The following is a 27,032-nucleotide window of genomic DNA, read 5'->3' on the forward strand; positions in this document are numbered from 1 at the left end:
CTTTCCACAAACTGCTTCAGTTTATGTCTCAGAATTAGCAGTAATTTGGGATATCCTTGGGATCGTTGACACCCTGTCTGTAAACCATTATTTCTTCGTTACGGATAGTATAATTTGTATAGAGTTCCTCCGTTCGATGGAGTGTGCAAAGCACTCCTAGAATTTTCTGGGGAAAGCATGGAAACTCCTCAGTGTTTTTTCGGAGAAATCATACCAGATTGGTACCTTAGTTTGGGCCCCTTCCAATTGCTCCATTCAGGGTAATGAGAAGACGCAAACTCTAGCTAAGGTGTGTGTATTAGAAAGTGATTTTTATGAAAGATCAATTCAGTTCAACGAATTTTACATGTATTTTTCTCGTCAAGGGACACTCTAAAGAAGGAAAATTTCGTGGAGCAGTAGAGACTTACGAAGGTGGCAGCATTCTATAGTACCACAAGTGTCTACGAAAGCCTGTTTTAAGGGGATAGATAGGCGTTGTAATTTAATTCGAGTGATGCCCATGCCAAATCATTACTCGTTGGATGCACATTCCCGGCATATTGGGCTTGTAGAGAACGATCTTTAAACTTGTGGTGAAGAATTATCACGACATCGAACGTGTTGTCTGGTCATGAGACGAGTACTGTGGTGCCAGATCTCTACTACAAGTATAGCGTAAAATCTATCGCTGCACTATTGAAATCCGAATGCAAATAACGGACTGGAAGTCGGGCCTTTAAAAAAGACCAGCCTCATGCTATAACGGTGCAAGTTTGTGTTCGTCTTGTTTGTGTTTTCCGCCATCTCTTTGTTGATCCTAATATGCTCTCTACTAGTAAATCCCCCGAACGTCGCTCTTGTGAATGAACCCGTTGTGAATGTATTTCCAAAGAATTGATCCCCCGTGTGAATGTCTTTCCGAAGAATATTTTGTGCGCCTACCATGTGCCGAAAAGTATTTCTCCTAGTTTTGATTGTTAAATCAAAGAATCTTTCTTATTAAAATGCTAGGATGTATTCAAATGTTTTTGATTGCCTCCCTAATTTTTAATTAAAAATTCAGTCAATATCTTACGGCCTAAGAAATTCAATTAATCACTTTTGTATATTATCAATATTCCTAAGTTTGAAATGACCATTGTATTAACATAAAAAAACAAAGTTCCTAAAATATTTGGAGCTGAAATGTCATAGATTTAAAAATATTGGATTGTAAAAAAATAAAATTGTTGGCACCATCCAGTTAACGTAAACGTGCTAGTTAAATAAAGAACTCAAATAAACGCTTCATATGCGCTAGGGGACATTATTTAATGTGCTACTGATTGTGTTCATTGTTGCGTTGTTCCAAAATGCATTATCAAGAGTTGTACTTATCCAGAAAATAAATAATGATAGCTTGAAAATATAAATACACCGTATTGTTTTGTACATATCTGCAACGTGATAACATTCTAAATCTTTAAATAGAGCAGAGTTATTGGTGAATGCAAGAGTAAAAAGTTGATTCAAAATATTGCCATGTCATCCCCTATTGCGACATTTCGATTTCTGTATTCATTACTTTCAAAGCACCAAGGAGTTATTGAGGATTTGTCCGACGAAGAGTTGTTAAAAGCAGCATGAGGTGTGCTAACTTTTTCCTCTGAAGTTGCAATAAGTCTAGCAAGAACTTAATTGGAATGGGTAAATAGATAAAAAATGGTCGAATAGTAGTGTGTAAAAATGAGAATAAAGATAATTAGTGGGTAAAATATGTTTAAGTAAGTAATATTTATGTAACCCCCTTTCCACCAAAAAAATATGATTCGAAATTGAAAAACACAATGGGGAATGCATGTCAGAACGACCCACCAACAATATTATTTTATGAAAAATGTGTAGGCAAAATCTTGTTTTGATCGTATTATTATATGATCCAGTTTACCATTAAACCCTTTCTACCGACGATTTTTATAAACTATAAGATTTCTACTCTTGGAATTCACCGACAAATGATATAGTCAACGGGCGTAGTCTGCTAAACAGAACACGAGGAACCATGTAGGCAGCATTGAGAATCGTTATTCCTCAGGAGTCATTACGCTAGAGTTTGTGGCCCAATCATTTTGATATACTTTGAATTACAGGTTGCGACTGAAATTGAAATAGGGGAAAGTAGACTAAGACGGACACTGTAAGACACCTTCCGTTTCTCACAAACTGGAAAAATTGGAAAAATTTACTGATACTATATCATTTTTAGAGGATTCTGAAAGATAATGCTATTATCATGATTAGATATTTAAACAAATCAATACTTTTTATCAAGGGCACGCTAATGGGTATAATTTTTGACACCAGAATATAATGATTGATCTCGGGAAATAGTTTGATATGTTGTACTGGTTATTTGGCACATGACCGGTGAAAAACAGAAATTTTAATAGGTCGTTCATAATCAAGGAACTTTTTTTAAAATTTGGTATCATTTTGGGTACAACGGACACAATGGGGTAGAGAAAGATGGGTATATTTCTTGGGTGAACCACAGCAAAATGCCGTTAAATTGTACAGTACACCATTAGGCTATATTTTAATATCGAAACGTTGTGATATACCAAGAGAAATCAAAGTTGCGAAGCTTTTCACTCTTCCGCATGTTGATGAGATATGATCTCAAATCACGGTTGGCGTACAATTTGCGAGCACTACATCACTCGATGAGTCGCATTTGCTATTTAACCATAAGATATCCGTCTTAGGGGCAGTTCCCCTAAGCCACATGTAAAATGTAATGTGAAATTCATATGTGGAATAACCAAAAAATATTTAAAAAATGAGAGCAAAAATGTGAAAATCAACATAGAATGAGTCTTGTACTAATGAATTACTTTACGATTACTTTATGATTAACTGATTACACTGTTTTCATGGTTGATTACGCGAATTATTTTAAAAATACAGACAATTACCCTGCTTATTATTGATTACCAAAGTAATCGGCGGATTACCGAAAAATCGAAGTAATTCTTGATTAAGTTTCACTATTTTGGCTCGTTGGAAACCCCTTGATGTTCATTACCTATGAAGGGGTTCATTGGGTTTTTGGAAGTTCGTTTCATTTGTAACGGTGCTATGGCAGACCAACGGCTTCAAATGGTTACGGTGATAATAGAAACATGGTGCAAATGGGCTCATCACCATCTGGTAAAACTAACGAAACATTTCGTTTCAATCACGAAAAATAATTTCGTATTCTTTGATGAATACATACAATGTAAACTAAATATTTAAAATTACAAAAAAAAATCGTTCATCGAGTCGCCATGTTTTTAGATCATGAAATGAACGAAACCAACTATTTACAATGCACGAAAATGCTTCGTTGCAGAAAACGGCACTCTTCTACTAACAGCTGATGAGATTCTTACATGTGCGTGATGTTTACGTTTGTTTTGGTCGGCTGAAAAAATAAGAATGATTCGTTTTACAAATCACGCGTTGGCGTCCATGATCTGGATACCTAGTTAGAATCGACGCAAATGGGATATAAAGCATTGCGTTTCAACTCGATTGTTTTTCGGTGAGGTGGAAATTGGCACGCCCAGGAAGCGATAATTGGATCGTGGAGGTGAGAATAGAAGCACAGAATAGAGCATTTATTTTCACTTATGCTGAAAATAGAGACAATTCTGCTAAATAAGCGTTATATAGATGTTTAAGAAACAGTACATTGATACTTTATTATATTATATTATAGGTAATATAGCTTCTCCTTAATGATGCCAATATAGGCTCATCACCATATCTGTTGCCCACAAGACGTGTGTCGAGAAAGTTTTTAAGGATCCACCTACTTGTATAAAAACACACACATACACATACATACAAAGAGTTTTGCAGCACTCAACGAACTTATTCGAATGGTATACAGGGTGTTTGGTTCATGGTTAAGAATCTCTCGGGGGGTGATAGACTGCCAAATTTGGAGAAAAAAATTGTTCTACACATACCATCAAATCTCAACCAATACAGAGTTATTGAACTTTTAGTGTAAAAAACTTATTTGTCTTAAAATACCTCTAACTTCAAAAGTGTACTTTGTATTTTAAACGTTTTAGTTCCATTCGAAAGGTGAGAAAATTTGGCATTGAGTGATGCCCTCATATGTTTTAGATAATGAGTTTAAGTAGCCTTTTCAAAGTAATTTATTGAAAATTAAACAATTTCAAACGATTTTTCGTTCATTTCTTGAAAATCCTAATAGTTAACCTCATCATTTCAATAATTCAGATTGTTAGTCTTGATGAGCTGCCTAATTTGTTCTTTGACATGATACACTTACCTTTTCTTATTTTCATGATTTTGGGTTATTCAACATGGATATTTTTGTCTCATTTTCACTAGTACCAGCTCTAATTGAAAAATTACGGCACTTATTGTACTTTTTTTCTTTTTATTCGAAAGCCAGGAAAATTTTACAGTGAAAAATGTATTAATACCTTTCAGTTAAGTGAATTTAGTATTCTTTTAAAAGTGAATTAGTTTAAGGTTACTGCTATTATTAGCATATTCGTTAATTTTCTTAAAATAGTAAATAATAAACATCACCATTATTATCATGGAAATAATGCATCTCAGCAAGTTCTACAGTTCTTTCTTTGACTCCATTCAATTATCTCTTTTGGTTTCGACGCAAAATCGTTTTTATCACATCGTTTCATATACAAAAATAACGATTTCGAACCCACTACATTTGTGGCGAGCTCATGCTGTGTTAACTATTAAATAGCAGAAAAATGAAAAGAGATATAGACAAAGTGTCAAATAAAAAGTTATAGAGAACATTAAGGGGCATCAAATGAACAATAGTAACGATAAATTTTGTTGATTAATAATTAGAATAATTAAAAAACTCTCCAAAAAACACAAATTTTGAGTTATTTCGTTAGTGAAAAATCATTTAGTACACTTAACTAAAAGATATTTGTACATACACTGATAGGACATTTTCTCAGCTTTCCAATGAAATCTTGCTAATAACGATATAAAGCATATTTTTTAGATTAGAGTCTTTTAAGCACTTGCAAGTCGGTTACAGGAAAAGTATAGTAATGATATTACAAAGAAATGAGAAGAGATAGAAATATGACGTCCAAGAACAAATTATGAATCGTCCTAAAACCCAACTTGCTATAATCATACTTCATTATTTCGAGAAAATTAGCAAAAACCTCCTCAAAAACACTAACTTTTAACTACTTTACAGCTAAAAGGTAATTAAAACTAATTACTTAAAAGATATAAGAACTCCATTCAATAGGAAATTTTCTCACCTTTCGAATGGAACTAAAAGATTTAAAACACAAAGTATAATTTTAAAGTTAGAAGTATTTTAAGACAAATAAGTTTTTTACACAAAAAGTTCAATAACTCTGTAACGGTTGAGATTTGATGGTATGTGTAGAACAATTTTTTTCTCCAAATATGACAGTCTATCAACCCCCGAGAGGTTCTTAACCATGAACCAAACACCCTGTATAATACTCAACCCATAAATTTTTATTGAGAAAGCAAAACTGTTTGTGGAACTAGAATGTCTTCTAATTTACTCTACGAAGTGCTGTAACTTATTATTAACTGTGTAGATAATTTACCGCAGGCGCGTGTAGCTTAACCTGCATGTATGTATAAATTTTTAATATTGTGTGTATTAAATCCTAATTAAAAATTAAAATAAATAACTAAAATTTTTCCTGCTCTAGGTTGCAATCAACCCAGCTTATCAAGTACCTGAAATCGAATATGCCCTCAACAAAGTCGGAGTCAAGGCTATCATCGCAAATGAAAGTTACCGAACCCAGCAGTATTACAATATGCTAGTACAACTCGCACCCGAGTTGTCCAGTTGCAAGCCAGGGGAGCTAAAAAGTGCAAAACTACCTTCACTGTCAACGGTGATCATCAATAGTGAGCAGAACACGCAATTGCCGTATGATTCGAATATTTTAAACAACGTTGAAGAATAATTAATGAAAACGATACACTTTTGCCAATTCCAGAGGTACCATCAAATTCCAGAATTTACTCGAAGCCCCATCCGCATCGGAACTGTCCAAAATAGAATCCCTCCAGGCGTATATTTCTCCGGATAGCGGTGTAAACATCCAGTTCACATCCGGGACTACGGGTCATCCGAAAGCGGCACTCATGTCGCACTTCGGTTTTGTAAACAACGGCATCCATATCGGGTACCGGAACGAGCTCGGACACAAGGACCATCGCATTTGCGTTCAGACACCGTTCTTCCATGTGTTTGGTATGGTCATTGGGATCGTAGCTGCCTTGAATTATGGAACTACATTAGTAGTCCCGGGACCGGGATTCAAAGCAGCTGAATCACTGGAAGCAATAGTCAAAGAAAGGTTTGCTAAAGGCCGAAAGGTTGAATGAAGCTTGTTTTAATAGTGGTATTTTTCAGATGTTCGGCTATCTACGGAACACCAACAATGTACGTCGATTTGGTTCGACAACTCCGAGAAAGTAATCTCAAACTTCCCCCGATCGATTTGGCGGTTACCGGAGGAGCACCCTGCTCTCCCAAGCTATTCACAGATATTCAGGAGTCGCTGGGAGTACGCCAGGTTAAAACTGTTTTCGGACTGACCGAATCGACGGCAGTTATGTTCCAATCGCTGTTCAACGAATCGAAAGAAAATGTACTGGAAACCGTTGGACATCTTATGGATCACTATGAAGCGAAAGTAGTGGATCAGGACGGAAATATCGTACCTTTTGGAGCGTCTGGTGAACTGTGGGTCCGTGGCTATGGAACCATGCTCGGCTATTGGAATGATGATGCAAAAACTAAGGAAACTATTGATGTGGACAGGTGGCTTAGAACTGGCGATCAATTTCAGCTACGAAGTGACGGTTACGGGAAGATTGTAGGGCGTATCAAAGAAATGGTGATACGAGGAGGAGAAAATATCTACCCCAAGGAGCTGGAGGACTTCCTGATTACACACCCGAAGGTTCTAGAGACGCACTGCGTCGGTGTTCCGGATGAACGGATGGGTGAGGAAATCTGTGCCTACGTGCGATTAAGAGATGCATCGCAGTCGCTGGATCATGCGGAAATGAAAGAGTACTGCAAGGGGAAGATTTCCCATTTTAAAGTGCCGAAATACTTGAGAATTGTGGATGATTTTCCCAAAACAACTTCGGGGAAAATTCAAAAATTTAAACTGTTGGAGTCGTTTAAAAGTGAAGCGAAATAAATTACTGATACTAAAAATGTTTTGTCAATGGAGCAGAGGGATTTGCAAAAAACAAGATAATGAAGAGGGACGCAATAGTATTTCTATACTCCTGCAGGTTGTTCACCACATGTTATTCCAAAATGCTCCAAATTGAAATTTAATATCAAACGAGCAAGACGCTGGAAGATATCCCAGTTCTCTAAGGCAGAAGCTACAAAAACAATTTGAATTAAAGTGTCATAATACAAAAATTCCACGCCTGAATTATTTCTACTTCATTTTAGTTTCACTTGTGACCGCATAGAGGGCACCAACACTAACTTTTAATATAATAGAGACAGTATATCGAGATGTTCGGAAGAATTACTGAAAAATGCTTGTTCTACAACTTTGTAGAAGACACCTAATTTTTCTCTCTCTCTCTTCTATGAAAAGATAGTATTGGCGCCCTCTATGCGGTCACAGGAGAAACTAAAATTTTCTAACCAAATTATAACTTGTATTATTCTTCTGAACATACTATTTAGCTAAATCTAACCATTATTTCACAAAAAATTATAGTTCGTGGGTATCGAGTACTGATACACAACTATGCTAAGAGAAGAGCCACTCAAAGTCAAAACTTCTCACAATTCTTTTTAAAATCACTAGCGGCACGTGGTGTCGAAACCCTGCAAAATACACTGTTAATCAACACATTAGTTCAAAATTATACGACGTTACTGGTATAAAATATCTAGAAAATTCATCCACGATAATCCGACAAGTGGTCAGAATATGTTCTACCAAATAAAAATTGTCATGCAATAATTAACCCATCTTTCAAACATTGACTGCATTTTTGGGTTGCAAACGGATATTTTACTTTAAATATTGACCTATCTATTTCCATCGTTAAACGAAAGTTTTGATGTTGAAGTATGTAAGCATACAGTTACGTTTAAATATCGAAACTTTTGACTGCACAGTTAATTCTTAGCGCACTGCCCAAGAAAGATTTTCAATAGATATCTTCCCAATGGTTATTGTGTGTCCTTTCTTTTGAGAACCACCAAGCAAGTACATTAAATTTAAACACAAACAGCATTTTGTTAGCCAGCCATTTTCCTTTTCCAAGATTCGATATAAGTTTTTTGGTCCTTATAAAAGTAGAGGAAATTAGTTTATAATTATTTTCAATCTTTAATATTGGAGGCTGCTTTGTATAAATTCTCATGAGTACCTTTTCATGGATTTAACGTCGCATTTCAATTTTTACGAAGTGTCAACAAGGTCTGTAAACCATGACAATCGTTCTGACTACTCACCAGTGCTGCCACAATTTAACCTGGACTGAGAGTTGAAAGTTCTTCGTATTCTATACAACCCTCCCACAACTTGACCTTTAGCCTAAGTTGCTTGAAACCACCGTGTTTCGAATGATGTCGCCACCATAGAACGCCGTCCACTAATTGCGATACTGTAAATTTCCATGCGAGAAAATAATTTCGTGACGTCTTTTTACGAACTTTTCTTTATTTACATTCGGAAGAGATAATCAAGATCATCATTTCAAAACAGCGTAATAATTTAAGATAAATACAAACAAGTTAAGGATTACAAATTGTGCCGAATGTAAAATATAAAATACATGATATGATTTGAGTGCGCTTCTAGTGTGAACTTTTTCCTCTCCCATTGCCCTTGAAATATCTTTCGCATATGACAATTGTCGAAAGTTTGTCGTTAATCTTTAAATACATTTAGTTTTGTGATTACCATTTTTCACTTCGCATTTAACAAAGGCAGGATTGACTTCGAGTGTTTATTTCTGACAGTATAGCATCTAACTGATAGGTGCTGCGGTTTCCACGAAAATCAGAAGTGATGACAGTTCATTTTTTATCGGAGAGGGAGCAAAACAGTCCAGTATCATTGTGTGTTTTTTACATTGCAATACAAATATTACTACCTGATATCTTAAGACTAAATAAATGCTCACTAACTAGTATAATCGCCGCTTGTTTGTATGCTGATGATTCCAAAAAATCTTGAATCATTTAAAAATAATGCATCGGAATAAAGATGCATTTTTATAACAAAACAACACCAAACGCCCAAAAAGTCTTCAAAAATGAATTATCGAAAGTAAAAAAATGAACACGAAAATTTTCACTGTGAACAGGTTTACGCTTTTTTTAGAAATTGTTCTTGAATAAAAATTGATCCGCCATTTTAGACCCACAGACCCAAATAAAGTGGTTTCAACGATTTGTATAGGAGCTGTCAAGTTGTTCCCCTTCTGATTCTCAGCCCGGGGACAACTTGACAGCTCCCATATATTGAACTCATAAGCAAATTTTGTGGTGATTTGGTGATGTCACGGCGGCTCGAATGCAACAAAATTTAAAAAAGGCGCATCCCATCTATTGTTTTCTATATCTGTAAAAAATGAACAATTTAAGCATTTCTGTCATCAAATTTATTTCGCTGTTCAAATTAGAATCGGTTCATACCTTAACAGAAACATAGATTACATTTTGGATCTAAATAATCCAAGAAAACTAAATCGATTTTCAGAAATACAAGAAGATGGGTTTCAAAATCGAGCCACTTCCACTTATATTGAAATTTCCAAAAATCTTCAGAATCGAACCAACATGAAATTCTCCGGTAGACGCCGTTCAATTAGTTTTCTGTCGGACTGGAGCTGAGTAATATGCGAAATGAATTCTGAAGGGATCCGTACCAAAACCATTGCAAAATCTTTTGGACAGAATTATTGCAAAAGTCGAACAAAACTCTGGCAAGAGTCGAACATAATAGTATATTCTTGGCAGCATTCTTGCTAAAACCGGGCACTACCGGTTTGCTGCCAGAATTCTGGTGAAAGCGCACAAATTTTGCTAACTGTGTAGAAAATCCTACATATTTCGTTTATATTCCCTAAACAACATTCTAGAATTCTTGACGTTCTTAATTAATTTGAAACAAGATGTCATATGTTCACGAATTGTTAGGCTTTATGATTTACTTTCATTGGCCAAAATGATTTTCATTCATATTTCTCGGACAAAAAGCACAAATGATTTACCGATTACACACTTCACACAACAATAAAACCAATAAAAACAACGACTTCCAGTTAAATTTTTAATAAGATTTATGTACCTTGCTGACAGTTTCCAGTTAGGGATAAATTTATTCTCTAATAATTGTTTTCTTTATCCACATTTTGGAATACGCTTTTTCTAAATGTTGTTCTTGCTGCATTGACGGCGTTCATAACACACGTAACGAAACACGCTTTTCTCTTGAAACTATTTAGTTTCGTTGTTCGTGGTACTCGTACGGAGAAGGCACACTAGCGTCACCATCAAATCAGTGGTACATATATGAAACAAGCACTATCTGTCAAGTTGTCCCCGGGCTGCTGATTCTATACCAACACAATGACAAACCGAATCATTTTATAGAATTATTTTTCATTCGAGATAGTGATATACTGAGTTGTTGCTGATGCTGATATTTGGCTGCAAAAAAAACAAAACATTCCGACTCGGAATTAGTTGTTTCATTTGCGATAAAATTTCGCCAGAAAACAGTCAAAATTCCGGAGTGTTCTACTGGGTAATGTCAAAATCAGCTCCAGTTCAAATTCTCGTTGTCATTTTGTTTTCAACCTAAACTGAGCTGCGGCCAGGGCCACATTGGAAGCTGTGTTTCAGTCTAAAAAATCTTTTGGCCATCTGATTTGCTTTGAACAGAAGGAAGGTCTATGTAAAATTTCCGAAAAATCTATAAAGAATTGAAATATTTCCAAAAATCTGTGGAAATCGGTGAAAATGTTAAAAATCTGTCTTCTGAAAAAAAAGATGCTGTGACCAAATATTAGGCAATCTATGAGACATTTGTTTGACAACACAGTGGAGGGTTTTGTAACAAGTTTGTTCTGCTTTACTCCTGCAAACACAAACATCTTTCATTAGTTCCGATTCGTTTGATGTTGGATCGAATCAACTGGGGCCTGTATTGACATTTGGATGCGAGATGTGACAAACTTGTATTCAGCAAATCAAATGAAGCCTATGGGTGCATACAGAGTGTCGGCGAGAAGCTAAGCTGGGGCTAGAGCTGAGATTAGAATACGAGAAACCTGTTTGGTGCAAACCAAAGGGATGATGTCAGAGTGAAAGCCGAGCGGATCTGCACCGGCTACCTGCTTTTACACTGGCAGTTTCCATTTGATAGGTTTCTCGCATCTCGCATCCTACTGTCAGTACCACCCAAGTAACCCATAAGCATTATAACGTAGTCTAATATCTGCTTTAGATTCACATATAATGCTGTCTTAAAGAGCCGTGAAGCCTGATACAATGCTGGTATTATGCCAGAAAAGGCGAAATATAGTGATATTACTGTGCATAGATTGACAGCTCGTTTCTGCAGTACTAATGCTATTAGTATTAGTTTCTGTTGGTTGTCATTGTCCGCCATGACTTTAAAATCATTTCTTATGTTTTGTTTCGGTATGATGAGCAAAAAGGAAAAAAAATTAAATTAAAATGTTCTGTTTAAAACCGTAATTGATTCTCTTCTAATGCATTGTAATGAATATTTTTAATAGGTTTTCGTTCTCACATGATATGAATGTTTCACGAAAATTACCTTTAGTAAATCTCGAACTGAGGTACCTTGCCTCGTCCTTCACGGTAAATGCGCTGCGTTTGCTCCCTAGACTATATTGCATATATTCGATTGAAATGAAATATGCCCAATATAATCTTCAAGAAGAGTTGCTTAACAAATAAACCCATAGCATTACAATAGCATTATATCGGCTTTTTATTTGCTCTATAATGGCAGTAATTATACTTGTAAAGCTTACATGCTTTAAAGATACTTGAAGAATGTACGCGTTATATCAGCTTTATATACGCATATAGAGCCAGTGATAATGCCATATGTCGGTTGCGCAGTTATGCATTATTGATGCTAATATAGAGCTTTATTGCATTGTTAATGCTGTAATGGAGTTTCAATGCGACATTAGTGTAAATGTATAGCCAATATAGTGCAATGGATTAATGCTTATGGTTACTTGGGCAGCACATACACAGTTTCTCGCCGCCACTCTGTAAGCGGCCTATCACAGTAAACGCAAACAATCCGCGCAGATCCGCTCTGCTTTCATTAGGTTTGTTTCAATACACGGTTTTTGCTCCTAGTTGCTCCGTAGCAAACAGGAACAAAAAAACTTGCTAATTTTTAATTCGATTTGCTACTAGAAGTAGAAAAGGAGAAGTACTTCCAGTTTCTCCTGGTACTGTAACAAACCTATTTTGACATCAATCCTTTGATTTGCTGCAAGCAAGTTTCTCAAATCCCGCATCCTAATGTCAGTGCTAGCTCCAGCTCAGTTTCTCGTCATCACTCTGTCAGCGGTCTAACTCAACATTTATAACCTGTTTACTGGTATGCATCGCAGTATTAAATTATTTTACCTGTCGTGTTAAAAAAAATCTGTACCAAACTGTACTTTACAAAAATATGCTGTATGCGTACTTTAGGCATTTGTATGCGTACTTTAGGCAAGTTACAATACTGGCAAAATATAACTAGACAGCTTGGTCTATACATGAAATGTGATTATATTGTCTAAAATTTGATTTTTCTTCACTGGTTCGGGGTTTTACATTATGTAGTATAGTCCTACGTCTACAGCTCGTGCAACCCCATAGGGCTGCCCCTTGTAGTTTTTTTTGTTCGAAGTGGTACTTCTCTTCTCTGGTCCCATGCAAAACTGACTCATACATCACTTTGTTAAAAGTTCAATAACTTCATTTAACAAAGCCGGATTGACTAGCAATTAAATTATCGTTCTTATTTTCACTTACAGTGATGAAACGATGCATACAGTGCCATCTATCGACGAAAATGCGAGCTTGTGGAATTTCCCCATGTAAATTATCGAAAAATCTCATAAAAACTTCAGGCACGTTGGTCTGGTAGCTAGTTTTGTCCGATTTGCTTCAAATTTGCTGCAAATACTCCTTGTGGGACTAAGAATCGACTCAGGGGCGGGGGTCGAAAAGGGTAATTTTTTTCTTGTCGCTCTACTGTAGATGCCTGGTTCTCTTAATATTAGACAGAAACCATACCTGGATGGTTGAAGTCGGGTTATTGATTGTAGTCTTGAAATTTGAAAATAAACAATACTAGATGCTATAAGTTCACGATTAATTCACATAAAGTTTTAATATATTTTACTTAGGTCGGAATAAATCCTGCCTTCCAGATTCCAGAGGTGGAATATTCGCTCAATAAAGTAGGAGTTAAGGCAATTATATCGGCAGAACACTATCGCTCCCAAAACTTCTATGAAATGTTGTCCCGTCTTGCTCCTGAAATGAAGAGCTGTCCCACGGGCCAATTGAAAAGTTCAAGACTACCGTCACTAAAAACTGTCATCGTCGATAGTAACAGCGGCAAAGCGCTACCGTAAGTAATATTTACCAGTTCTACTTCAACCTGTGATACCAAATTATAGTTATATCCAATCAACAGCGGAACCATTTCTTTCGAAGATCTATTCAAGCTGAGCTCCGACAGGGACACATCACAGATAGAGTCTCTTCAAGCAAAAATCTCTCCGGACAGTGGCGTGAATCTACAGTTCACTTCAGGAACAACCGGTCAACCGAAAGCTGCTCTGATGTCTCACTACGGTTTCGTGAACAACGGAATCCACATCGCCCGGCGGAACGAGTTCAACCAGAAACCACACCGAATTTGTCTGCAAGTTCCGCTATTCCATGCTTACGCAATGGTAATAGGTGTTGTTGCTGCCATGACTTATGGAACGACTCTCGTTGTTGGTGGAGCTGGTTACAAGCCCCAGGAATCTCTTGAAGCGATAAAGAAGGAGAAGTATGTTTCAAAACACACACTTTAGAACAAAAATCTCATCGATTCATTCCAGATGTACAACTATCTACGGGACACCCACAATGTACGTGGACCTTATTAATAAAGTCCAGGAAACCGGTTTCGAACTACCTCCAGTAGATTTAGCTGTCACGGGAGGAGCCACGTGCTCTCCTAAACTGTTCATGGACATCATGGAAATTTTGGGAGTTCGAAAGGTTAAAACAGTTTTTGGAATGACGGAAGCGTCCGCGGTCCTCTTTCAATCCCTTTACGACGACAGCAAGGAGAATGTGCTCGAAACCGTAGGTCACATGACGGATCACTACGAAGCTAAGGTGGTTGACCGAGATGGGAATACGGTTCCATTTGGAATACCGGGCGAACTATGGGTTCGTGGTTATGGGACGATGCTAGGGTACTGGGGTGACGCGCAGCGTACGAAGGAAACGGTTGATTCAGACAAGTGGTTACGAACAGGGGATCAGTTCATCCTCCGAGAGGATGGCTACGGAAAGATTGTTGGTCGAATCAAGGAGGTGATCATCCGTGGTGGAGAGAATATCTTTCCGAGGGAGATTGAGGATTTCTTGAACACTCATCCAAAGATTCTGGAGACGCACTGTGTCGGTGTTCCGGATGATCGAATGGGAGAGGAGGTGTGTGCATTTGTTAGGCTGAAAAATTCCTCACAGTCACTTGATCTGAGCGAGCTAAAAGAATTTTGCAAGGGTTGCTTAGCTCATTTCAAAGTTCCAAAATATTTGAGGGTTGTCGAACAATACCCAAAAACAACTTCTGGAAAGGTTCAAAAGTTTAAATTGGTTGAAATGTTTATAAATGAAATAAAAAAAGACTAAGCACGAGTTCAAAAAAATTTCGGTTAAGTGAAATCGTCCATATTACTTATACAGTCGTTCACATAAATCTCCAAGTACAAACTAAATTGGGAGTTCATTAATTGAATTAGTTCGTGAAAAACAGTTTGTTATTTGTAGTTTAGATCGTAAAAAGGTTCGCTTCATATTCTTATTCAAATTCATAAACTAGAATTATTGTATAACTTAAAACTATTATTTATCAAATAGTTAGGTAGGTATGGTTGTATTTACTGGTGTTCCAGGTATTCGATCAATTTTGTGGAGTGAAGCTTTCAAGAATCTACAAGCGTAACCAGTTATCCTTCGGGCGTTCATGGATGTGGTACATACTCATAGATGGTCATAATGCAAAGTTCAACGAGATATTGAAACCGATTGATGGGATTTTTAAAAACCCGGCTTGACGAGCAGATGATGCAAATGGATGTTTGGAACCATTTTGAAATACAAAATGGCGACGTCCAGTTGAGTAATATTTATTATTTTCAAGATGCCACTCGAGCTGACTAGTTTCTGTTTATTTAGTATTCATTTGACCGACTAGGGGACAAATCCACAGGGCATTAAATGTGCATGGGGAAATCGCATGGTCTTGTCTGAGTGAAAGGATGACTTCAATCACGTATGAAAGTTGGTAATGGACAATTTGCGAAAAGTTTAGAAACACAGTTGCCAATTTTCTTCAGTCATATAAACACGAATGTCAAGCAGTTCGCGTTTTATTTCATTAAATCATATTTATTATATTTTTGACATTCTCATGTAGAAAGATTATCCAATCGCTCCAAACATTGGCTTTTTAACCGAGGACCGGAGGCCAAATTTCATGTACCTTTCGACTAAGTTCGTCGAGATCGAAAAATGTCTGTGTGTATGTGTTTATGTGCGTATGTGTGTAGGTGGCAATTAATATCACCTCTGTTTCTCAGAGTTGCCTGGACCTAATTGCACTTAGTCTCAAATGAAAGGTACAACCTTCCCATCGCACAGTGGCTCAAAACAGCGATTTGAGGTACTTAATTAATTGGAGTCAAAATTGTCCATATTAGCGATTTCACATATTCTGCAATGTTTTGTGCGTAAATAGCGCCATCTTTTGGCAATATTATTTTTTAAAAAAATTATCATGGTACGCTACAGAAAATTTAACTTTTGAACTGAAAGAGGTAGCGCTTTTACCTTCGTTTTGTAGGTGAAACCCAGTCCTATCAGAATAATTGATAGTATAATTACAATTTTTGCCGATAGTGAAGTTACACGGGTTCGAAAACAGGCCAAAATTAAATCAAAATCAGCTATAAGTCTTTACACAGTATTCACAGCTATCTGGTCTCTTCGGAAAAGTTATGTGTTTTGTGATGATAAAAATACCTTAGAACATTGTTAACGCGAAAAATCAGAAATAAAATAGTTATTAGTAAAAAATAGAAATGAAGGAGTTTATTATAGAGAACTTTTTATAACTCGATTATTATGAGTGACAGAGACAACATGTATTCTGCAATTTTTTTAAAAATACTCTCCTCTACAACTTTGTCGAAGACAGCCAAGCACTATCTCTTTCGGTTCAAAAGTTAAATTTTCTGTAGCCTACCATGATCAATTTGAAAAAAATAATATTGCCAAAAGATGACGCTTTTTACACACAAAAACATTGTAGAATATGTGAAATCGCTAATATGGACAGTTTTGACTCCAATTAATTAAGTACCTCAAATCGCTGTTTTGAGCCACTGTGCATCGACCTAAACTAAAATTGAAAACGTTACATAAAGAGTATTGCTTTACTGGTATTTTAGGGGCAAACCTAAACCGATTTTGAAGATCGGGGTATGAAAACACATCTACGTGACTCAACTTGGAAAACGTTGTGTGAATTAATTTAATAATAAATTAACTAATTCGCAAAAAAACAATATGTGAGTTCACTTCATACTGAAAATTTGTCCAGAATAGACATATTTATCCGTTGAATTGAGCTTTACGGGGGTGTATGAATACACAGACCACAAAGTAATCCACCTAGTAGTAATGAAATTGATTTCTAATATTATTCATATTTATATTATACTCGTAGCATCACCGAGAACATCTGTATTTTTGCATCTTAAAATTTTAGTGAAAATTTAACTTATTTTGCATGTTGTACTGGTTATGGCGTAAAAATTACCAGTTGCGCTATTTATAAAAAGGATGCAAGGAATCAATATATCACCCGATATACAAAAATAATGTCACACCACTAACTATCACTTACCGTTCCTCACGCGTTCACTCCCCCTCTTTCTCCCTTCGTGTTCGTGGCAGCTGTCACTACGCAGATCTATTTCTAAGTTGGGTCACAAGATCTTCAACTAATCTTAGGTATTTGTTAATGCCGCAGCTAATTTGATGTTTGCGATGAAATTGTGTACGTTTAGGAGGACAACACTATTTTTGTCTGCTGTTCCCCTACAAATCGTTTTTCCAGTGGCACAATTTAAAAATAATTGCATTATGGAAAAAACTATAACTAATTTATGTTCAAACTTTGCTTTCCTATTATTGCACTATGGAGAGTCATGTGACCGAAATTCGGAAACTAAATTTAATTCAATTCTATACTTTTCTTATTTCGCAATCCAGTTCCGTGAAATGAACCTCAGAAAATCTCACTCACCTCGGCTGGGATTGAACCCGGACCCACTGGGCTATGTGGCAGTCACGCTTACCACTCATTTAGCAGCCCAGTCTATGATTAAAATTTGGTCAAACAAAAATGCATGTAAATTGATTAAATGTTAAAAGATATTTTCAAGTTCAATTAGTATAACATACAGAAAAATATTCAGTTGAGCCTTAAGCGTCTTTTAACTACTGCCTTCAAATTCTATACAGCCACCCCGTCCACCTTATTCACAACAGCCAGCTTACTTAAACAGGTATGGGTCTTCTTCAAGGTCCGCTTGACGATGGACTAATATTCCAGGATTGGGCTGTGCCCTAGTGTGTAGCGAGGATTCTTGTCCTTGTACGGCACCTGAACGTTGTTGACGGCATACCCCTAAATGTCTTTTTTCCGCAATGTCAGGATTCAAAATCCGGCCAAAATAGCATAGAACGCTACAAAAAAGTAAACACATGAAGAGGTAAAATTGAAAATTCTAGACGAAATGGAAGAAACAGAAAGAAATATTATAATAAAGAAACACAAGAGAAAACCAAAAAATAAATGGGTTAATAATAAATAAATTCGAGTAAGGTAAAACCTAATATTAGATAGAATGGAAATCAGAAAACATGGACAAAACACCAAAAGTTCAATATAAAATAATGGGAAAAATGTTCAAATGATAAAATGAACAAAATGGAAAACATGATATTCAAAATTCTTTAAATGGCAAAAATAAAAGTGCTAAAAATAATGAAACCCAACAATAAAGAAAAATTGAAGAATATTGAAAAAAATCCATTCAAATGAAAAGCATAAATTTAAAAACTTGTAAATGGAGAACAAAAAATTTTAATACAATTTAAAACAATTCGATTATAGAGGTTTTAACCTTAAAGTCATTCGCCTCTTTGGGTTAGAAAAATCTATTTCTATTTCTATATTTGCACAATCATACAATGGATCGACAGCCACGATCTTGAGATGCTATGTGTCGACGCTGAAACATCGCTTGAAACCAGCGGCGGATCAAGGAGAAGGATCCGAAGAGTTCGGACCCCGCCGAAAATTTTCAACTTGTTAAGAATTTTAAACTAGTTTCAATTTTGAAGTAGTTTCAAACTCGAAATCATTTCAAACCAATTTTTTTACTGGTTTTTTATTAAATGAGGTTATTGTGTATTACGTAATGTGTTCATTTCGAAATTAAAATTTCAGACCCACTAGAAAACTTTATTCTGGATCCGCTCCAAGTTGAAACAAAAATATATAATATTTAATTAGCTTAATTAGCATGAACTCAATGTTGTCTTTCGGCTAACCGCATTTCATCATGCGGGTGTGTGTGTGCCTATATAGGTATGCCTACTGGGTGAAGGTGATTGGGATGAGAGAGGGGCGGGTTTGAAGAGGGTGCATAAGGTGGACGTTTGAAGGGGATCTGATGGGGGGCTTTGTGGGGAGTTGGCTAGATGGGGGGGAGGGACATGATGGGGGTGACTTGAGGGGGGGGGGGTTCAGGGGAGGTGTGTAATGTGGGGAGGGTGGGGTCAACCCCTCACTGCATACCCCTACCTACGTAACTTAAAAAGTCAAAAAAATTGCGGCCGGGATTAGGTTGACGATTTTCAGAGTGATTGCATAACCTTTCTATATGAGAAAGGCAAAAAAACTAAAACGAAAAAATAGAAAAAAAATATTATTATAGAGAAAACACTAAAAAAGGTGTACAAAAAATACAAAAATAATAGTAAGGATTAATAGTTTGTGAAATAAATTTAACGAAATCAATTGAACAAATGGATGAAAAAACTAATGAACCGATGGATAACACCGCAAAAATTAAAAAGCAAATAAAGATGAAATGAAATAACAACAACAATTCAACGAATTTGAAAAAAAAAAAACAGCAAGAATGGTAATATATAGAAAGGAAAGTATGAAGCAAAATAGATAAAACAAAATGTAAATCAAGAATACATGGAAAAATTAGAAAAACTAAAAAACCTGAATGAAATGGAAAAAGAAACAACAAAAAATGCAGAAAACTTTAATATGGAACAATAGAACAGGAAAAAAAATTGGAATGAATAAAAACTAGATTATGTGAAAAATATAAAAATTTTCCGACGAACTAACAAAAAAGGGGGAAAAAACTTTTAAATTGCGAAATGAAAATGAAAAAAAACTTTCGGGCTCTCGAATTTAAATAATCTTTTTTAAGTGAACACGAGAAATTACTATGAATAGTTTTCTTCGTGGATTTTCATGTTCTTTCTTAATTAGTAATGGAAATTGCGTTTCGACTTCGTCGTATAAAAATCCAACGCTAACTTAGTGACACGGCTAAGCTAGCGCTAGATTGACACTAGCTCCAAAAAACGAATACACTATTTGTGTTTCTGAGCAAATCCACAGTCCTGCATGATGTCCCACAAAAAAAGAAATTCTGATCAAGCTGGTGGGAAGTTAATGCAATAGAAACTTGGTTTGGCTTAGCAAGCAAATGAAATGTGCACTATGCTGTATTCCCTTTTCCTATCACTAAGTTAGTGTCGGTTTCTGATGAGACGAAATCGAAACGCAAATTCCATAGACCATAACTAATTTAGTTATGGGTTTTGTGCTCTTCACGCGCAAATATGGGGTTAAACAATTTTGTCCTTAATTGCTTTTACCTAAATTATTCTCTACTAAGGAAAACTATAGCTTCATGTTCTTTCTTGGCTTGTGAAGTTATTCAGAAATCGTTTCTTGAGTCCTATTTAACCAATAACTCTAAAAGAAGGTTCCTGAGTTTTCTGCTTTATTCTAATAGATTTTTTGATTGCGACGGATTAAAAGGAAGAGGAGAAATAGAAGTAATCTATCATCCTGAAAAAATGAGAAAATGCCATTAGACTAATTATTCTATTTTAACCTTCCGGAAGTCGCGCTAGTGCCCTGAGTGCACGCTGCTCTAAAAATCTAGCGAAATCGTCTTAGCACACCAGCGGCTGTTCGTTCAGTGAACCATTTGCGCGACTTCCGGAGGGTTAATCGTCTAATTTAAGCAAAAAATGCCACTGTTTACTGAAACTCATCTACAGATTGCAAAGTTTAAAATTATAAGTCGAATGCGAATCAAAATCATTTTTTGGAGAGCCCGGAACTCAAAAATACGTAAGAATTTTTTAAATGGTCGTCAAAATCCATGAGTAATAAATTTCAGTCTTTTAATACACAATTTACAAAAAAAGATTTTGTATTTTTGCCACTGCACGTTTAAATCGTTTTTTGAGTTTCCAAAGTTTTTTTTTGATTAGTCTTCCATGCAGCATACACTTTATGATATAATTTACTATTGATTTTCTGATAGAAATTGGATCATATTTGGTAATTTCTGTTTTTGACAGAACGAACCTCCTACCACAGTTCAGTTTGGTCTGGTCAGTTGCAACACTGAATGCAATGCTTTCAGAGAAATTTTTTTATCACATTTACGAAGTTCTTACGAAATTAAAAAAATTCCATGATATTTCACAAAATCACCAACATTGTTTATACCATGAAATTTTGATCTTCTCATTGAGAAAATCGTATATTTGAAGACTTTTTTTCAATAGGTCCAATCTACAAAAGAAAGCCTCTCTTTGTTTACTTTCTCTTCCGCGAATTACTCGGTCACCTTTCAGATTTCCCTTGAATTTGCTGTGTAATAAGCTTGGTCTTTCGAAACATACTGATAAATGTGTAAAAAGTTTTATGGTTTTGCAGTAATAATCGAAAGAGAAAGCGAAAAAAAGAGGGCTCTTATTTGCAGATTGGACCTAATGAAAAAAAGTCTTCATTTGTTTTCCAACATGCTAACAGGTGTTCCATAAAAAATGAGAATGATTTCAAGACCTTTTTGCAATTAAAGTAAAGAGCGTAAATTTGTTTCTCTCCAAGAGAATTGCTCTCTGGTGTCTGGCTCTCTAGGTATGGGTGGCATGTTTCTTTTGGCTCGGGTGCTGTCAGTTCAATCGAAGATGGCGTCGAAACATCAAGTACTCCGCGAGCGTGTTATGTGGTTTTACGAAACGCATGGTCATTTTCGAAAAAAGTTTACGGTAGTTCACTTACGAGACAAAATCGTGCCTGTGAGTACAGTACAGTTTACTGGATCCAGGCAACCCTGAGCGTGGAGCGGAAGGCCGGTAGCGGCTATCCGGCGAAGATAATGATGATGAAGAAGAAGAAGGAAGCGTTTGACAACAAGGACGGAGCGATTTTTCGTGACGCCGGCCGAAAATATCACTGCTCCCATACTTTGATTCACCGACAACCATCTCTCGGAAGAAGACTCGGTCCCCCGAGTACACGGACGAGCAGATAGCGATCGTGAAATCGCAGTGGATGACGAAGAGCTACCGCGGGCCCGGGGGGAAACATTTCGTCCCCCCCCCACTCGGCAGCCCACGACAGCGTTGTATGATAAACAGGGCCGTCGAGAGCCGCGTCGGGCCCCAAGGCTCGTATTACTGCCGGGTCCTTTTAAACCTAAGCCCTCTAGTTCAGTATGAGTTAGTACATCTTCAGCCATAAGAAACTCGTGAGGCCATGGTTTCTATTAGTCTCCGGTTAACTCATATTGCCACATCTACAGATTACGTGCCAGACAGGTGAATTTCGTCAGCTTCCTATTCCGTGGTATCCAAATCGGGTAAGATTGCCATAGCTACGAGTTTTTCAATTTGCGTTTATGCAGAAATCAGTAGCCTTTAGCTCAAATGGCACTTTCCTCACGTTGATCGGAGATTTGTGCCTTGCCATGAATCGTCTTTTCATGCTTTTTCTGACGGAAAGGATTGGGAAAATGGTAAAGTTAGGGGTGAGGAATATACCCAAGAGACCCCGAAGCATTATTTAATGGCTTTGGATATGTTCTATATTCGCATACAAAACATATTCTTTACGGCTTCATAGTTGTCTAGAGATCATTAAAGCACACTTAGTGTCGAAAAAGACGAAAGAATGTGCCAGAACAGAACTAGTTCAGAAGCACCTTAATGGCTGTCAGCAATGTTACCATAGAGCTGTGTTCTTTTTCAAAATAACTTCCCTTCTTTATCGACACAGGAAAAGAAAAAAATTACCTATCGATAATGTACCCACCCTTCCTCTCTTATTTTGTTTGACATTCCGACTGTTTAAATTGACGATTTAGTGCCTATAGAAATAGGATTCCATCCGCAGTCGAAAACCTCGCCTCAATTTGGTATAAGCGTGATCACCCAAGTAACCATAAGCACTAATTTGAAGCTTTAGATTGACTATAAGTTAGCATTCCTTTTGCTAACTAGCCGCATACAAGTATTTTTGAATCTAGCACTATATCGACGTACAGAACATACACATCGTACTAAAAAGCTTTTGAAGATAAACGCTATGAAGCTTTTATAGAAAACTCTAAGTGCAAATATATAATCTTCATTAGTGCTTTGAGACACCAGACAATAACAGATATACCTATGCATTCCAATAATCACCTAAACTCTTATGCCTTCCTGTAATAAATGATGGTGCAATAAACGTAAAATCAAAATGCAAATTCTGTATGATACTTCGAAAAAAAATCAACTAATCTCCTAGGAAGAGTTTGGAATAAACCGAATATACAAGCAAATCTTCTCACAGATCAGTGATCGAACGGGTATACCACATTGAGACGAGCTTTTTGACTGGATTTAACCACATTTCTATAGGCACCAAATCGTCAATTTCAACAGTCGGCACGTCAAACTAAAAAAAAATTAAAGGGTTGTGTACAGGACACGACCACGGTGACATTAAAAATGTAGCTTTTTTCAAGAGCTTGGAAATAAATTTTAGCTATTACACATATCGACTCACATTCTTGCTCACTCGCCTGTTTTCATATGTTAAAATTTGCTATATACCCTCCCCGTCAAAACATAATTTATTGAAGGTCATTTAACGGTAATCTATTATTACAATTAATCAAGTATCTCACTACGTGATTGACAATTTTTTGGCTGATCCATCAAGTAAAAATAGGCTGGTCTGCCCAGAAAATATATTCAAAAGAAAAGTTCCATATTGAGAACTGTGATGAGGAAGCCCACGCCCGCCAACGGAAATATACAGACTCTCCATGAAATATGAAATTTCATTTCCATTTAAATTTTCAATAATGTACTAATGAACTTAAGTAAACAATCTTAAGGTTAAGTATTTCTTGATCGATTAGTGGTGGAAAAAATGAAATTATTTTATAAATTACATTGTTATGCAACGTTCGCACTACCAGTTAAAACGGGTTTTTATGCTATCTTGGTGACATTTTTCTTGTTGCTAATTATAAAAACGTGTTATAACTCTGAAGTGTAAACATTGTATTATTAAACCAATTCTGCAGCGTTTTATGTTATATAGGTGTTTTATGTGGTAATAGGACTGACATAATTATATCTTCAGTACAGCGGTTTGTTTCATAATGTAAAACAGATTCATTTTAAAATTTAAATTGGTATACCCAACCGTTCTATTTGTTGTATACTTTAAAACGCGATTAGAACTGTGTTTTAAATAGGGTAATCAACCCCTAGAGGAAGTGAAATTACGTGAACGTCAAAAATATTTGCTCGCCTATGTTTTTAACGCAATACATGCACGAGTCTGCTCCAAAATTACTGTTCTTGAAAGAAAACTGTCAATGGATGTTTTATACATTGACATAAACTCGAAAATGACATTTCTTCACAGCATGAATTATTCACATTTCGGACCCTTCCACACTAATTTGGACAGTGTTCGAAGCATATTTTGGACTCACTGAATGCGACTGAATATATTTTGGAAACAGTGAAGTTTTTTCTACTAAACTGACCTACTAACTCGTTCTCTTTGCAGTATATTTAATACATGAAAGAAGGACATAAGCAAATCAGTGACTGCCAATCAAAAATGGTACATTAATCTTTATATGGAAGGCTGACTGCATGAAGTATTTTGACGTAGGACTTACGTCTTTCTTTACTATACTGGGTGTCATTTCAAAATTTTCAAAACGGATGCGTTACGTACACTTTGAACTCTAATAACGTTTCTCCTACTAAAGGAATTACTAATTTTGTTTCATAAATCGAAAGGAAAACGTTCAACGCTTGCTATTGATACCTTGTTTGCTATGTAAAACTTGTTTAAAAAGTTCAAAAACTACTTTTAATGCGAATCAACATTAATGCTAAAATCTATAAATATGGGTGTCACAGTTTTTCTTAAAGCCAGACGTATGTAAGCCACAGAGCAGAACACACGTACGTGTGCTGCTCAACGAGAAGCTGCATTTTGACCACCAACCAAATCATAGCTACTGCCTTATCGCTGCCAACCAAGAACAGTCGTCGCCCTGCGTGAAATTCATTGCTCTCAGAAGTGGACAGAGTTACTAATTCGCAAGCTGCTCTTCCAGTGCCTGGTCCGTGAGATTGCACAGAATTTCAAAACCTACTCTTCCGGAGCTCAGCCGTAATGGCCCTTTAAGAAGCCAGCGAGGCCTGCCTGGTTAGTTTGTTGGAAAATACCAATCTGTGCGCTATCCATGCCAAGCGAATAATCATCATGCCGAGCGGGAAACGGCGAAATAATATTCACAACAAACGGTCCTTATTAGGACCACAAAATCGTTCTCAGAAGAATTACAATTGAAATTTCCATTTCGTGCTTTGGAAAATAACTTCCCTCTTATCGGGTTAGTTATTTTCTATAATAATATCCGAAAAATGTGCAATAAAACCAATAAACTGACCAATTGGACGGAAGCAATAAAATACCTACAACAATTTGAGTCAGAAAAGTGATATTAACGGAAAAATGCTTCGATCGTTTCTAAGTGTTTGGCAGCTGAAGTTGCCGATTTGTTTTCCAACGTCAATTATTTGCGCTGTGCTGTACGGAACAGATTTTTGCGCGATTTGTTGGGAAATAATTAAAACAATTGTGTAGTAGATTCCGTAGATTTTACCGTAAATTTTGATAGAAATGATTTTGTAAAAGCATTAATTAGCCGTGCTTTGAATGGTGGTTTTTGCAAATCTTTCTAGAACATTAGTGAATGTGGAAACCCTGCTACTAAGCGAATGCCACGCCAAAAAGAATGATGAAGATATTTTCATTTGTCGCACAAAGGGATGGACTACCATCTGCACTAAGAAGTTTATAAAAGAGATCGCATTCCGATATACAATGCTCATTCGATGTGAGCTGCGAAAGGGGAATGTTCGTGTATGTACGCATCTGGTGTATGTAATCGTCTGGTATCACCAAAAATAGTTATCTGCAAACCGTTCTTTTTAGGATGAAAATATAATGGAGAAAGAATTTATTTAGAAAGCTCCTTTTAATAACTTGGATTGAGTTTGCGCCTGTCAAGTCTGCTGTACTTTATCAATGACACATATAAATCAATGTTTATCGAATTAATCTACAATGCAAATCTTTCTAGAACATTAGTGAATGTGGCAACCCTGCTACTAAGCAAATGCCACGCCAAAACGAATGATGAAAATATTTTCATTTGTCGCACAAAGGGATGGACTACCATCTGCACTAAGAAGTTTATAAAAGAGATCGCATTCCGATATACAATGCTCATTCGATGTGAGCTGCGAAAGGGGAATGTTCGTGTATGTACGCAGCAGATGCGAATTCGGGCAAGGATCGAATCGTTAGCAAGGATTCTCGTCTGGTATCACCAAACATAGTTATCTACAAACCGTTCTTTTTAGGATGAAAACATAATGGAGAAAGAATTGAATTAGAAAGTTCCATTTAATAACTTGAATTGAGTTTGCGCCTGTCAATTCTTGTATACATTTACCAGTGATTCATATAAGCAAATGTTTATCAAATTAATCTACAAACCCGAAGGTTTTTGCAAGTCCTAGAAAATCAGTGAATATGGCAATCTCATTCGACATGAAATTTCCAGTAAACATTCATTCAAAAAGTGCATTGGCTCAAATTATCCATGAATGTCATATGATATGCCCAAGTTTAGTCCTACGTCAACACCGCGGTTACGTCCCGGACATTACCCACTCCTAGTTTTTTAGTTCTATCATTTTGAGAAAAACTTTCGGTACAATTAGGTTACTGCAGACTTAACAAAGCAGCATTAAATGTTATGCAATAGAGTTAACAATAATATATTTCGTGTAACAATTCATCTGTAGCAGTATTATGGAGTAACATCCTCAAGTGGATGATAAACAGAGTTAAAAATAATCGAAGCTCTTTTTTGACGGCTGAAAATGAACCTGATGCGACTCACGGTGAATAGAAAAAATATTCATTCAAATATCCATGTTATTCATTCAGTTGAAT

The 27,032-nt window shown here is 36.3% G+C and overlaps 1 protein-coding gene across 2 annotated transcripts in view; it reads left to right on the plus strand.

The window, feature by feature from the left end:
• The window catches only part of LOC131681541 (medium-chain acyl-CoA ligase ACSF2, mitochondrial), a 29,364-nt gene extending 14,287 nt beyond the window's left edge, over nt 1-15,077 (plus strand). The window contains exons 4-6 of one of the 2 annotated variants that reach the window (XM_058962373.1): nt 13,480-13,706; nt 13,773-14,135; nt 14,188-15,077. In XM_058962373.1, the coding sequence (XP_058818356.1) occupies nt 13,480-13,706; nt 13,773-14,135; nt 14,188-14,992 (1,395 nt within the window). In that variant the 3' untranslated portion in view covers nt 14,993-15,077. Of the gene's footprint in view, nt 1-5,729; nt 5,957-6,026; nt 6,390-6,445; nt 7,361-13,479; nt 13,707-13,772; nt 14,136-14,187 lie in introns of those variants that run through there. The other variant, XM_058962375.1, reaches the window with a different exon arrangement.
• Nucleotides 15,078-27,032: the final 11,955 nt, after the last annotated feature.

The sequence above is a fragment of the Topomyia yanbarensis genome, chromosome 2, assembly GCF_030247195.1.
Source record: "Topomyia yanbarensis strain Yona2022 chromosome 2, ASM3024719v1, whole genome shotgun sequence".
Lineage (NCBI taxonomy): Eukaryota > Metazoa > Arthropoda > Insecta > Diptera > Culicidae > Topomyia > Topomyia yanbarensis.